The sequence below is a fragment of the Malaclemys terrapin genome, chromosome 1 (genome assembly GCF_027887155.1).
Source record: "Malaclemys terrapin pileata isolate rMalTer1 chromosome 1, rMalTer1.hap1, whole genome shotgun sequence".
Classification (NCBI taxonomy): Eukaryota; Metazoa; Chordata; order Testudines; family Emydidae; genus Malaclemys; species Malaclemys terrapin.
Genome location: NC_071505.1, coordinates 84905716 through 84921322, shown reverse-complemented (window position 1 = coordinate 84921322; position 15607 = coordinate 84905716). Strand labels below are relative to the sequence as shown.

Genomic DNA, 15607 nt, shown 5'->3' with positions numbered 1-15607 from the left:
TACCTTGATCTACCAACTCATGTGAAAACTAAAAATTGCCTGTCTTCACTAGGATTTACCTCAAGTTTTTAATTCACTTGAATTAACTAACTCAAACTAAGAACATGCCTTTTTTCCCCCTAATGAAGACAAGGCCCTTGAGGGAGGGGGAGAGAGAGAGAGAGAGCGAGAGAGAGAGAGAGAAGGGTATGGAAAGTTTGCCTTGATCCCAATGCTTCTCAAACTACCTCCCTTTTATCTTATCTTCCTCTTATCTTCCAAGTTCAGGAGCAGTTTATTAACAATTCTTAAACTCTCTCCGATCCCCTCAAATAGTCTTACATCCTATTAATGTACTCCATTGAATCCACCCTTACACCAAGGTCACTAATGACCTGGTAACTAAATCAAAAGGACACTATAATTTTTCTTTGTCTGCTAACTTCTGAACTTTTTGATCACACTCTCCTAATTTCTCTAAATCTATGATCTCTCTCGATTCTCATCCTAACTGGCCTTTCAGCATTACCTTTAGCAGCTCTTCTTAAAAGTGACTTGGTGATTCTGGGTGCCCATTTTGAGATACCTTAAAGGGGCCTGAATTTTTAATGAGTGGGTAGGTGTTGAGCACTTTTTGAAAAATCAGGTCCCTTTAAGGTGTCTCAAAAATTGAGGCATACAAAGTCACTAGTCACATGAAAAATTTGGCCACTATCCTAACACCTCATCTATTCCCATGGTTTTTACTACTTTTATAGAGGAAATATCTAAATCTATCACTGCAGCCTGTCCCAACTCTCAAGAGTCCTCTCAGACACATTCTCTAGGATGTCCAAGTGCAGCCTCTCCAAAACTAAACCTCTTCTAATCTTTGTCATCTGCCTCTCATCTCCATCAACAACTACAATTTACTATCAATTCTTATTTTCGGCAACCCAGATGCCATTTGATTCGTCCATCTCCTTCTCATTTCCAGTCTCTTAAGTCATTTGGTTCCTCTTTTTATTGTACTTATAATCCAACCCAATATCCATCAGCCCAATTGCTAAAATAATCTTCCATGCATTGGTCATTTTTGCCTTAATTACTACAGTTTTCCTTTCTGAATTTTTCCAATTTACTTCTTCCACCCACTGCTCCCAATCATTCCAAAATGCAGTTGCTAAAAACATCTATTTCTCTTGCTACTTCAGCATAACCCTCTTCCCCCCTGAGTCTCTTCAATAGCGTTCTGTTCCCTCTAATATCTAGGCAAGGATCAGGATTTTGAATTAGAAGATCATACATAATCTTTCCTTCTCCAAACTTTCTGCTCTTATCACTACTCCATTCCCAATCTTTTCCATTAGCCTTTTCCCAAACTCTCATCTTCATACCTTTTAGCATACTGTCCCCTACTGCTGAGGCAGCATCCTTGTTCTCTTCAGCTAAGTGCCACTCCATTTCCTTGCTAGCCCCTGTAAAAATCTACTTCTAAGAATTCTACCTACCTCCTGATGAATTATCACTATATTCTTCCTTACCTGAGTTGTTGTCATGTGTCGTGTCATATATTTGTCTTATCTAATAACTCACATAGTCAGCTTTTTGAGTCAAGGAACTTGTTTTATGGTATTTATAAAGTGCATGTACACTTGCAACAATTCATTTTTAATAGTAAGAAGCATAAAAATAATCTCAGCATTTCCCACTTACTTTGATGTAAGTATCATTTGAGCAGGTGGCTAAGAGAAGTTGATCATTTGTGTTATTAAACTGGCAGCAGTTGACCTGTTCTCCATGTTCTTCGTATACCTGTACAAGCTGACCTGTTCTTGAGTTCCAGATCTAAACAGAATTGATTTAAACAAACAACCAAAAAAACCTGTTTGAAATATATTCTATACAGTTATTAAAAACAACAGGGTGTGTTTTTGTTGGATTTTTTTTTTTACACAACTATGCTGGAACATTTCATATAAATTAAATGCACTTTTCTCATAAGTTTGTAACTATTTAACAGTATTTCTCCCAGTAATATCTGAAAGAAGATGAGGAAAATGTGAAATGAAAATGAAAAAATGAAAAATAGTTATATCCAAGTAATAACAATTTGTGGCTAAGAGAGGAAAACAGAGGATGCTTTTAAAAATAACAGTGGTCAGACAATAAGCTTTTACTAAAACTGTGATCACAAGAAGATGCTTGGAAGTAACTTTTCACATCAATTTACTCTTACCACAAAAATAGTCTTTGGGTATTACTAAAATGGACAGGCCTGCACCTTGTTGAAACATTTGAAAAACTGAGGTGATGTTAGAAAAAATTCTTGAGTAAAAGATTTGAGTTTCATATATGATCCCACTTCAATATTAAAGAAATATACAGAAGCAGCCTATAAAACCAAACAAGACAAACAGAAGCAAGTGAAACAATACTGGCAACAAGCATGAAGGAAGCTATTATGATACTGATGTCACTCATGTTGTTATGATTCTGTTCTCACACACTCAGATATTATTATGCTCCAGCCAGACTGCAGAATCCTCTTATAAGAGACTATGATAGTAAATTATGCTTTACACAAAACTACGCTTTACATTAAGCACATCTAAAATAAAAGCATGTCTTTTACAATATTTTCAAGTTGAAAAACAGTACCTATAATACTTGTTCTCCACATAAGGTATACATAAACAAAAGATCTTAAAATTGGCTCAATTTAAATTGATTCAAGTTTAGAAACAGAACTACTTGTTCTACTCAGAGGAAAAGTGCTCACCACCATTGCCTTACCTTAACTTTTTTATCCACTGAACAAGTTGCTACAAATCTGTCATCTGCAGAGAAAGCGCAACAAAGTACTTCATCATCATGAGCCTTTATTTCCAAAAGCTTCTCTCCACTTTTCGCTTTAAACACCTACATAGGCAGAGGATAACAAACACTGAAATCTTATGCCTACAGTACTCTGAGCTAATTTCAAAATAGCAATTTTATGCCTCATGCAGTATATGTTCTCAATTTTCTTATTTCAAGAGTTCCTTATAATATTAAAGGGAAAATTGCCAAACAGTTCATGCTAATTTTTTTTTTACCTTGAAAATGTTTATAATCTCATAGAATGTGTGCCCAGAATTTTAAATATCCATTCTTTACAAAGTTGGAGCTCAGATCAGAGATCACGGGAACAATAAGAATGCTGAAAGTGAAATCTGGGGGAGGGTGATAATTATTCTTAAATATATTGTCAGAGGTTACAATTTAGGCTTGAGATGAAAAACAAACAGTGATGGGAAGATTGTGTGTGTGGTGACAGACAAATTAGAAAAATATGAAAATAAATTTATCTTTGGGTACAACTGTGTTTCTATTCAGGTTCTTCACTATTTAGTGTACAAAATTTTGAATGTATAAAGGACACAATCACTTGGTTGTCAAGTGGTAGTATTCATATTTTAATTTTAAAACCCAAAGACAAAAATATTTTATATATATTAATATTTTTCCTTTTATCCTCCATGTAGATAACTGTTTCCTGGAGTCTACATTAACATGAGGAATTCTAAGTCTATAGATCACGAGAATCAGATTACTTGGTATATTAAGGACTTTTTCTAGTAACAAATGATTTTGAGGAAGAAGGGAAGACACTTCAAAGTCTTATTGAGAAAGACGCTACAACAAAATCTTTCATTCCTGAGTTTCCCTGATTCAGAATGGGAAGAAGTAGGGAGAAAAAGAAACCATATACTTCCATCATCTTGCCAAACATTCTTATATTTACTTTTATGATAATGCAGAACCCTTGCTTAATCTAGACTAAACTTCCCTACTCATAGCTATTGAGCCTCAACAAAAAATTGTTCAAGTGAATCTTGAGATGCCAACTGAAGCAGGTCCAAGGTAATTTATATTTGGTTTTTCTATGTTTTCGCTTTCTTATTGAGTTGAAAGGGAATAAGAATGGTAATGAAACAGATTTTAAAAAATAATCTAATCATGAATATTATGTTTAAAGTGCCAGGAAATCAGAATTTGTAATAAATTCTGAAAATTTGGATTTCCCAAATCTAAGGACCATCATATTTTGGTTTCAGACAAGATCTTTAGGTATTGGTTGTGGTGGAGGGTACCTGAATAGTAGTGTATTTCCAATTTTTAAAAAAACCTTTTCAATAGAATTATTTAACAAGGAATAGAATAATTATCAGCAAAATTTAGGCAAGTTCCCTTTCAAAGGCTATTTCATTCCATACACAGCTATATTTTCCCTCCACTACACTGGGGGACAAGGACAAGAAACAGGCAAAAGATGCTGAACAGAGGAATGAGATAGCCAGGGACTGGAACCTAAGGAAAAATAAAGAAGATGCACAGACAGCTGAGAGAGAACATAAAACAGATTCATACCAAAACCAAGAAGAGACAGGTCTATGTGATGTAGGACTCCACTCAGAAGAAACAATAGGCCTGTGACCAGACCAGATCCAGAGACCAGAAGAGATTAATTTAAACTGGAACAGGTGCAGAGAAGGATGATAGAAGACTGGAAGAGCTTGGCTGAGAGGGGATATGATCGCTCTCTATAAATACATTAGGGGGGTAAATACCAGTTTAAGCTAGAGAACAATTTTGGCACAAGAACATATGGGTATATGCTGGCCATGCAGAAGTTCAGGCTGGAAAATAAGAGGGTTTCTAACCATAAGAGCAGTCAGGTTCTGGAACAGCCTCCCAATAGAAGTTGTGGAGGGAAAACAACTTCATTAGTTTTACAAGAGAGCTGGATAAATTTATAAGTGCAACTATATGGTGGTTTTCCTTATGATGGTGGGGGGCAGGGGTCAACAGTCCTGGAGCTCACTTTCAGTTTATGTCTCATATTCCTAAAAGTTAATGCTTCAGGGTTTTAACCAGCCGCCTGCAAGGGGATTCTCCCCTCCCCCTAATGTATTCCGGGAAGCTTTTTTATCTGCTTCCTCTAAATGTATCAGGGATGGCCACAACTAGAAATGGGGCACAGAGCAGGGTGGGCCAGGTCTCTGAGGTGGCACCAAACAAACACACTCTCTCAGGAGCTTGGATGGCTGGTTCTTGCTCATATGCCCAGGGTCTAACTGATCACCATTTGTGGGGTCAGGAAGGAATTTTCTCCCAAATCAGATTGCCAGTGACTGTGGGGAATTTTCACCTTCCTCTGCAGCATGTGATTACAAGTCACTTGCCAGTATTATCTGAGTATTTCTCACTTAATCATTTCCCTACCATTGCCGGGGCCTCAAACACTGGTGTACCTTGATCCCTCCTATTCTCTTTCTGTGGCAAACAGTCTAGTCTCCTGTGGGTCTGATTTCCATTGTTGGGTTTAGTGTGAGAGTGCTGGGTAATCTAGTGGTCCCTTCTGTTTTGACTGATATTTTTTAAAGAGAAATGTGTACTCTTTCACTAATAAAGCCATTAACTACAGAAGCACAGCATAATGCCATTAACAAAGCAAAACAAACAGTACATACACAAGGTATTTTCTGAACAGGATGTCATCAGGATTTTGTAGTAGCAGCCAGCAAATAAAAACAGCAATATACAGTACAGGAAATATCTACATTAACAGTGTATAACCAGAAACTAAAAAACACACTTGTAATTAAGATGAATATTCAACTTAGTAAGCATCCAAAATGATACAGAAAGTTTGCAAAAAAGTTACTCATTACACTTACTTTGGCTGTCTGGAATATGTACACCTTTCTGGGGTACTGGGTGACTGACTGCTAGCATTTCAGAGAGCTGGCAGGCTCCCTCTAGGCAGACTACTGATAAATTAGCATCAGTCATCTCTCCTCTGTTTTCCTTTTTGGAAGTTCCCCTCACCCAGCTTCTGATTGCAAAGACCTCCCCTTATGTCTCAATTTTCACTCTATTCCCATCTCTCATTTCTGGAGCTCATTCCACCACCACCCCTCCACTAACATTGGGTTGATAAAATATTTTATGCAAAAGCGGTGAGACCAGTTTAAATGTCTACATCAGGGGACGGCAACCTTTCAGAAGTGGTATGCCGAATTGTCATTTATTCATTCTAATTTAAGGTTTCACGTGCCAGTAATACATTTTAATGTTTTTAGAAGGTCTCTTTCTATAAGTCTATAATATATAACTAAATTATTGTTGTATGTAAAGTAAATAAGGTTTTAAAAATGTTTAAGATGCTTCATTTAAAATTAAATTAAAATGCAGAGCCCCGCGGACCAGTGGCCAGGACCCAGGCAGTGTGAGTGCCACTGAAAATCAGCTCGCGTGCCGCCTTCTGCACGCGTGCCAGAGGTTGCCTACCCCGCTCTACATATCGTTTTACAATTTCCATATGGATAACTGGTACTAACCAGTACAGGGTTCCTCCAGCATTGGCAAACTAATTTTCCGTTTTTAGGAAGGTTAAGGTGAATTACAGTATCATTTGTTCTACATTAATAGGCAAAGCATTTTTGTGTGAGGTTAACTTAGGCCTAGTTGACACTTAAAAATTTGAACAACATAGCTATGTGTAGAATAAATACGAAATTAAAGGATTAGATTTAGCTTAAGTTTGGTTAAGAAAATGTGTGCTGTAAAGAAAGGCCCTGACTAGCAAGTAGAAGGAAGACCTTGAAAACAATGAGTTATAAGGCCAAAATGAATGGAGTAGAGAGGATGTCTGGTTCAAAAAATAATTAATGAGATGAAAGAGTTTCTAAAAAGAAGGCCTCTGACCAATAGGGGTGACTGAAGACAAAGAGAATGTGTCTTTAAAGGAGCCAACATGGACCTTCCCACTCCACATAGCAGTATTATCTTAACAATAAAGCCTATCTGAACCCAGGTGCAACAAAAAAGCTGTTGGTCAGCAGGAAGAAGAGGAAGAGATAAGGAGGAAAAAAAGATTGTAAATCTCATCTGGATTAAAATTGAAAATTAAAATCAACGGTATCAAATTAGGTGTTAGCTAAAGAGGTAATTGGCTATGACATCATCTGTTTGTTGAAGGGAATAAAAAACAAAGAGGTTATTAATTTTAAGATTCTCTGTCAGACTATGCCTGATCATGCGGGAGCGCACCAGGATGAGATGGTTTTCCCTAGGTCTGGCCTATTTGTCAGCATACTGACCACATGCTTATGAATACTTTGTTAATGTGTTGGATACAGTGATGGCTTATTTTTAGGCTGTCAGCCATGTTTAGCGCAATTGTATAAAATACCACATGACCTTTGAACTTAAAGGAATTTATGGTTACATTAGTGTCTGGTGGTCTCACATTAATAGTAACAATTGATATTATTAATACTTCCACCACTATGTCACTCAGGGCTGTGAAAAATTGAATCCCCTGGCCAGCATAGTTAGGTGGACCTAACCCTCTGTGTAGCCATGGCTAGGTTGATGGAAGAATTCTTTCTATCAGCCTACCTACTGCCTCTCGGAGAGGTGGATTAACTACATCAATGGAAAAATTCTGTCCTTTGATGGTGGAAGCATCTTTACTACAGAAACACAGCTGCAGCACCATAACTCTGCTGCTACAGACGCTATATTGCAGATGTGCCCTTAGGCAACATGATCCAGGGGTGTACTTAAAGAAAAACAAACAATCTCATATAGACAGCTCTATATTACACTGACTATAGATGCATTTAGGGGATAAAAACCCTTGAACCATATAATCCTGTATCCTTCTGAATAAAAAGATGACTCAATATACGTTATACAGTTAAAATAACTTAGGCACCGTTGTCTATATCTTTTTGAATTATTTCCCTCTGAAGTTCTCTAGTTTCTTGGCATCCTTGTATAGTAAAACAAAAATAGAAAAAACTAAGTACTATTTTGTCTGGATTGTCTTACATATTTTAGTTTTGCTTACATTTATGTATTTTACCTGTAAGGTTTTATCAGCGCCACAAGAAGCTATTCTCTGTCCATCCTTGGAAAAGCAGGCATGATAAACTGCATCTGTATGGGGACGGACAACCAAACGGGAGAGGTTCTTCATGGATTTTTTATTTCTAGAACACAGAAATAATAGTCAATGATTCAAGAAAAATACTAATACGTGAGGTTTCTTCTTTCAATCTAATCCACACAAAAAATGCCTGTACATCTATGTTTTGCAGAACACTTTAATACCTTTCATTTTTGTCTTCCAGATTTCAGGGCATAAGAGTAACACATATTGCAACCTTTCACATGCACTATAAGGGCTCAGATAGCTATACGATCTGATCGTCCAAAAGTGGGATAATTTTTGTATGAAGAGTTAACAATCACCTACGTGCTAACTTGTTGCTCACTAGTAGTGCACTTTCCTTCCAAAAGCATATTTAGGACAAGTACAGAACCACAGAAGTGCAGGACTGGAAGGGACCTCAATAGGTCAGTTAGTCCAGTCCCCTGCACTCAAGGCAGGATTAAGTAATAACAAGACCATTCCTGACAGGTGTTTGTCTAACTTGTTCTTAAAAATCTCCAATGACTGATATTCCACACCGTCCCTAAGCAATTTGTTCCAGTCCTTAACTACCCTGACAGTTAGGAAGTTTTTCCTAATGTTCAACCTAAGCCTCCCCTGCTGCAATTTAAGCCCATTGCTTCTTGTCCTATCCTCAAAGGTTAAGAAGAACAATTTTTCTCCCTCCTCCTTGTAACAACCTCTTATGAACTTGAAAACAGTTATGTCCTCTCTCCCCCCCTCCCCCCCCAAGTCTTCCAGATTAAAAAAATCCAATTTTTTCAATTTTTCCTCATAGGTCATGTTTTATAGACCTTTAATCATTTTTGTTGCTCTCCTCTGGACTTGTTCCAATTTGTCCATATCTTTACTGAAATATGGCAGTCAGAACTGGACAATATACTCCAGTTGAGATCTTAGCGCTGAATAGAGTGGAAGAATTACTTCTCGTGTCTTGCTTACAACACTCCTGCTAATACAAACCAGAATGACATTCACTTTTTTTGCAAGTGTTACACTGTTGATTCTCATTTAGCTTGTGATCCACTATAACCCTCAGATCCCTTTGCACAGTACTCCTTCCTAGGCAATCATTTCCCATTTTGTATGTGTGCAACTGAATGTTCCTTCCTAAGTGGAGTACTTTGCATTTGTCCTTATTGAATGTCAGCCTATATACTTAGACCATTTCTCCAGTTTGTCCAGATCTTTTTGAATTTTAATCCCATCTTCCAAAGCATTTGCAATCCCTCCCATGTATGTCTTCTACAGGTGAGGAAATCCTAGCTTCCTTACCAAGACCATTTTTTTATTTTATTTTTTATATATATATATATATATATATATATATATATATATATATATATATATATATATATCTGTATTAGGGTGACCAGACAGCAAAAATCGGGACAGGGGTGGCGGGTAAGAGGAGCCTATATAAGAAAAAGACCCAAAAATTGGGACCGTCCCTATAAAATCGGGACATCTGGTCACCCTAATCTGTATCTACCTATTTTCTTATCATTTCTTTCTATACCTACATGAATTACTCTTTTCAGCATTAAGAACCAAACTTGGCAGTGTACAGTTTAGGTATAGAAGTAAAAAACAACAATGACCACCTACCCCAATTGAATTAATCTGCCATATTATCTTTTTCGCCGTTTTGAAATAATTTTTAGATTTACAATTCCTCAAATAGTTGCATTTCTTTTTCTTATAAAAATGATAATGCTCTCTAAAAATGTTTGTGGATTAATTTTACATAGAAAATAGTTTTCAGAAGAGTTGTTTAGTTTCCCTGTATGCAAGAAACCAGTGTATCAAGATGGTTTGCAACTACTTACATCCATTCCAGGTAAAATGCTCCTTTAACAAGTTCTTGCTGAGCTTGCAGTTTGGCTTGTTGATACACTTCTGAAGTCTCTGGTTGACAAAGCCCTAACTGGATGATGTTAGGGAACGGCTGCCTTCCAAGAAGATGTCCATTTAAAGACAGAAATTCCTGAAAGTTTTCACGTACTATGCTATCCTGTGAACAAAACAGGTATGTTTGATAATATAGCCAGAACTGGACATAGACATTTTTCAAACATATATTATTCATATTTTTGCATCTTGCATAATAATTCTAATCTTTCATAAGTGCAGTTTATATTTAGTCCTGGAGCAAACAGATTTAATAAAATGGAATATTTGGAAGTAACCTATGTATCCGCAAAAAGAAGAACAGGAGTACTTGTGGCACCTTGGAGACTAACAAATTTATTAGAGCATAAGCTTTCGTGGACTACAGCCCACTTCTTCGGAAGTGGGCTGTAGTCCACGAAAGCTTATGCTCTAATAAATTTGTTAGTCTCCAAGGTGCCACAAGTACTCCTGTTCTTCTTTTTGCGGATACAGACTAACACGGCTGCTACTCTGAAACCTGTCACTATGTATTACACTGATTCCCCCAAAATAATGGGCCAGATACCATCACTTTTACTCACACTGAGTAGTCCCTTAATCCCAAAGCAGCTCTCTTAAAGTCAACCAGTTATTTCACAGAGTAAGGGTGACAGAATCTGTGGGGGATGTGGGGACTACAGGAACCCTACCACAGTGTTACTTCTTACTAATTATAATTATTCAACATTTTTACAACTCTACATAAATTATTATTTATTTTCAGTCTTCACATATATACATGCTCTATTTTTAGTTAATATATGACTATATGGTCTGTTATTCATCTATATATTAATGTCCAAGAATCTATTTTTTCTTCCCCAAACTACAGGCTTTACTGTAAGGCAACTCCATAGTTCACCACTCTTTCCTTTGGCCTCTAACCGATTATTTTTAATAACCTGAAATCAAACAGAAAAACAAGGTATGGTTAGAGACTATTAGTCATTTATCTTAAAGTAACATACCTTCTGATCCAATATATGGCTATATTCTACATATTCATGAATCAAATGGGCAGGCCCTACCAACTCTGTTTTTGCTTTTATCCAGTCTAGAGAAAACATGAGAGCACAAAGTTCCTGTAAGAAAACAAAATAAGTTTAACACACGCATTTATGTACGCAGTAACTTTTTTCTATCTATCTATATATAAATTGCTGTGTCTAGTATTTTTTAAATGTGTACAGTAAAAATCAACATCCCTCTAAGGCTTCAAAGCTTAAAGTTTGACAATAGATGGAAATCAAAGGGAAAAAGAATATTAAATATCAATATTAAAAGAAGTCATGAAATCTAAAATTTATTACTGGCAAAATTTAAGAACAGGCCTCATCAATTACGAACACTTAAAGAGAGAGTCAGAGACAGCTATGTAAGATCCTGAAAGAGGGATCCTCAGCCAGAGCCTGAAGTTACTTAGTATTGTGACATATGGAAAGAGAGGAAGGATAAACTTCCCAAATATTAGTTTTAGTTAAATGGTCAAGAACAAGAATATAATCCAACAGAATGTCCTACGAAGATTGATAGAGAAGACTTTTTAAAGCTTTCATAGTCCTGAAAAAAAATCAAAAGTATAACTACTATGCATGAAGCTGCCATTACCAAACTTTAAAGCAGTTTCAGGATAAAACAACCAGAATGGATGGAATAAATTCTGTCTAGCAAAAGGATTAAGCTGTTTCTAACATCACCTCTATTGTGCATTAACCTGATTACCCAAGAGCACCACACTATATAAAACTAATTACCTCTTTTTTAGCAGAGAAAAAGTTTATAACTTGAAAAACTGGTCGACAGATTTTAATGCCCCTCCTATAGTAGCAAGTGTTACCGCCACTTCTAAGCAGTGAAATATTTATAATAGTGAGGGAGGAGTGGAAGGGAAATATTCTATAAAGTAAGTGAGATGAAAACCCTAACCACTTCTTTGAAGAATTGTAATGCCTTGTATCCCAGATATGGACACAGGACATTTGTTTTGAATGTGTCCTAGCCAACAAGTAAGAGATCTTTAATATATTAAAGAAATGTTCCATTAGCACCATTCATTACAAAAAATAAAAAAGTTATGAAAATTATATTTTATGTAAATTACATATGGCTGACCAGCTGTTACTTTTTTCAGATTCAATCTCTTACTAATCTTCTTCCAACTGTCCCCAATTTACCCTACCAGATTGTTTTTGTTAATTTCTGGTAGCACCAGTCTGCTAAGTGCTGTAGAAATGAAAGACAATCCTATGCTTCAAAATTTACCAAAAAAAAAAAAAAAACAAGTTCTCTTTTCTTTCTTTCTTTTTTTTTTTTTCTTGGCTTTAGCACAAATAGAGTTTCAAAAGGATACAACACGAATAAGGACCCTGCAAACAAATTATCTCTTTCTTATATAATAAAAATAATTAGAAACATAAAACCTGATAGAAACACTTCTAATTTTGAAACTGATAAAAGTTCAAAATTCAAAAACAAAAAATGGGAGAAGCTGATGTAGTTTTCAGAAAGCGTCCCCTTCCATCTTTGATCCAATTATAGAGCTAACTGAAATTTTTCATATTTTGAAAAAAATACAAATAGGAAGAAAAAATTAAACGATAACATTTCTCTTTTTGACCAGTGTTAACAGAAAATAAAACCCAATAAGATAGATAGATAGATGAAGGCATCTATGTAGACATCCCTCAACTCCACATCCACAGAATGGCTCACATACAACATATAACAAAATTATGGTGAGAGCAAAAATTAAATCTGATGAGATAGGGAGGGGAAATAGTTTAGATTAACTAAGGATTTCCCCCTACCCAAAACAAGCTACTTGTAATGTAAGAAAGAAGCAGTATGGCAAATCCAAAGTATTTAAAAATCACAAGGTAGGTGTTCCAGTTCAGGACAACTGCACCTGTATTTCACCTCAGTGATCCATCAAGGGGCATGCATTCTCTGGCTTCCAGCTCCCCAGCTGTTGCCTCTCTTGGGTGGAGACCTGCATCTCTCTCCCTTCTGACCAGGGTATTTCCAGGCTGCACAGTTCTCTGCCTTTATTGTATTATTCTCAGAAAGGGACTCTGCATAAGCAGTTTTGCTTACTTTCTTTTCAGAGAGTAATAAGAGAGTGATTGTCAAGAGTTATAAGTTAACACATAGCTCTTTCTATTTATTCCTGGGGCAAAGGCAGTAAGTACAGAAAAAACATGAAAAACCATAAGCGAAACTACACGCATGCTAATAAGCTTACCAGAGATCACCCCAACTCCAACATGGGCTCTGTCAGGTGATTAGTCCTTAAAACCCACAAAGGGGTTTCTTCTGTGATCACAAGTTCATAACAGACCCAGCCAGTAGGCCAAGTCCTTCCAATCCTTCCCTAAGGATTAGGGGTCCTCTGGTGGACCAGAGGTCCTGTCCGTTTGCTGGATCAAGAAGGCGGCCCTGAGTCTGTTTGAAACTAGGCTATTTTATCGAAAAATTCTTTCTTTGTCTGTGGTTCCCTGGAGAATCCAGTTTGAACTAGTATTTTCAAACCTCTCCAGTGGGTGGCTTCAAAGTGATGATAACCAAAGGAATTACATTAGCATACCCCCTCCTTCTAGAGAAGTTGCATATAATCTCACAACAATACAAACACCTGCATTTTTAATACAATTAACATTAATTCAATGAGATTTAACTTAAAGTTTGTCCACGATACTATCCCCTGTCACATTAGCCTCCCAAAAATCATGAACTTTTAAAATAATAAAAAGTCGGGGTTCTTTTCATTTTCCTTGATTTCTGAGCCTTTAACGTTCATGTTATTAAGCTTTTCTCTGCAATTATGAGAAAGCTAGAAAGTTTTGAAATGAACAAAGATTTTGGCGTAACCACCTGATTCTAAGAGCTGGGGCTTGGTTTTTGTAGAACAAAACAAAACACAATGACAACAACAAAAGCCAACAAAAATCAATCAACACCACACCAAATATTAAAAGACTTGCAATGAAATCACAGGAGTTTGCAATATTGAGGAAGAGACTTTTGTAGGAAATAGTTATGTAGGGAGAGAATACATGGTTGTGGGAGAAAGGAGAGAGAAAGTACGTGAGTCTGAACTTACATTCTGCATGTTGGCACTAGCCATGTGGTATGCTAGGAAGTTATACCAGTACATACAGTCCTCTTGAGCTGGAGTAGGTATATGTAGTTTATAATGTTTCTTGTACTGATTTACTATCTTTTTATGCAGCTCCTGCAACAATGAACAGCAACAAAATTTTCAATTAATACTATATCAAATCCTAGGCTAAAATATTCCTATTCGTTTTTGGTTTTAAAATATTTTATTGAATGAATGAACTCAAAATTTTAATTACCATCTCTATAAAAAGTGAAATAAGCATGTAAGTTCACTAAATGCACAATCTGAAAGGTTAATTTTTCTCCTGCAAAATTCTTCCACAGTATCGTTAAGGTACTCCCATATCTAGGTCAGGACCATATTTTCACTAAAGGAAATCCCAAAGTTCTGGGAACATCACACCATATTTGTCAAACATTGTAAATGTATAAAGCACTTTACAAAATAAAATCATTCTATGACCGTAGGAGCTCACATTCTATATGCACAAACTAGTCATCTATTTGCTTTTGTAGTGCAGTACATGACTATTGTGAGCATTTACCTTTTTTGCATTGCATATAAAATATTACTTTATGGAGGTAGGAGAAAGATATTTTGTCTTCAGGGAGAGAAAGGGTCTTGAATTTATGAAGATTCTTTCTTGCTTTTGAAAAGATCACTTTTAGCTACTTTTATCTTCTGAGTTCCTGGAAAATTTAGGGTGGGAGTTTCAAGAGAATCATGGGACCTATACTTTGAAGTCACCTAGGTTTTTTTCTGAAAATCCCACCCTAAATTCTATGCCCTCCAAGTACTAGGCTCGCTCACTATTCATTCAGTAGTGAAACTATGGCATCCCTAGATGCGAGATGATTTTTGGTGGGACTAGGAGGAGGATTTCATGTATGTCCCGCTCCAGGACCACCTGCAGTCAAACCTAGAAAAAGCGAGACAATAAAAGGCTTTCATAATCTGTACCTGTAAAAACTCAGTTTATAATTAATTTCAGGCCTCAGAGGATGCATTATTAAATAGCTAAGCTCAAATTCTTCTTGAAGCTAGTTATCCCTCTGTGAAAGAGTGCTGGGCAACAGTAGTTACACCAGCACTCCGATCACTGGATCACCAATTAAATCACCCTAGAGTAAGCCTCCAGGGGAAAAGCTGTAAATTGATAGATTGTGGATGGGCAGGAGAGAGCAACAAGACTAATTAACCCACTACCCAGAAAGTAGAAAAAGCACAAGAAGGATGCTCAGGGAGGGAGAGAGACTGGAAGGCTTTTCAGAGGCAGAGCCAGGAGAGATCACTCAGAGGGAAGATGCATTCTGTCTCCCCCATCCTGGGCTGAGTGAGCTGTTGCCAAGTATATGCTATTGTAAATTCTGAGCTTCACAAGTTGTAAAGGTGGTGGGAAAGGACACTGTAAATAAATTACAAAAGGTGATCGAGAAAAAAAGAAGATTTCCAAGCAGTTCTTGGCTAGAAAAGAGACAGGAGCAGGACGATGCCCTGTTACACCCTCTCTCATCATTAGCTGCCAGAAAATAACGCTAATCTATTTTAAGTACTACTGTGGGTTTATAGAACCAAAATTAATAGTTCAG

The 15607-nt window shown here is 36.6% G+C and overlaps 1 protein-coding gene across 2 annotated transcripts in view; it reads right to left on the bottom strand.

Moving 5' to 3' along the window:
• The window catches only part of APAF1 (apoptotic peptidase activating factor 1), a 79431-nt gene that overhangs the window by 39251 nt on the left and 24573 nt on the right, over positions 1 to 15607 (bottom strand). For both annotated transcript variants that reach the window (XM_054028718.1, XM_054028711.1), the window contains exons 11-16: positions 13998 to 14129; positions 10867 to 10980; positions 9796 to 9980; positions 7877 to 8003; positions 2755 to 2880; positions 1675 to 1806 (exon numbers count right to left, since the gene is read on the bottom strand). In XM_054028718.1, the coding sequence (XP_053884693.1) occupies positions 1675 to 1806; positions 2755 to 2880; positions 7877 to 8003; positions 9796 to 9980; positions 10867 to 10980; positions 13998 to 14129 (816 nt within the window). The remainder of the gene's footprint in view (positions 1 to 1674; positions 1807 to 2754; positions 2881 to 7876; positions 8004 to 9795; positions 9981 to 10866; positions 10981 to 13997; positions 14130 to 15607) is intronic.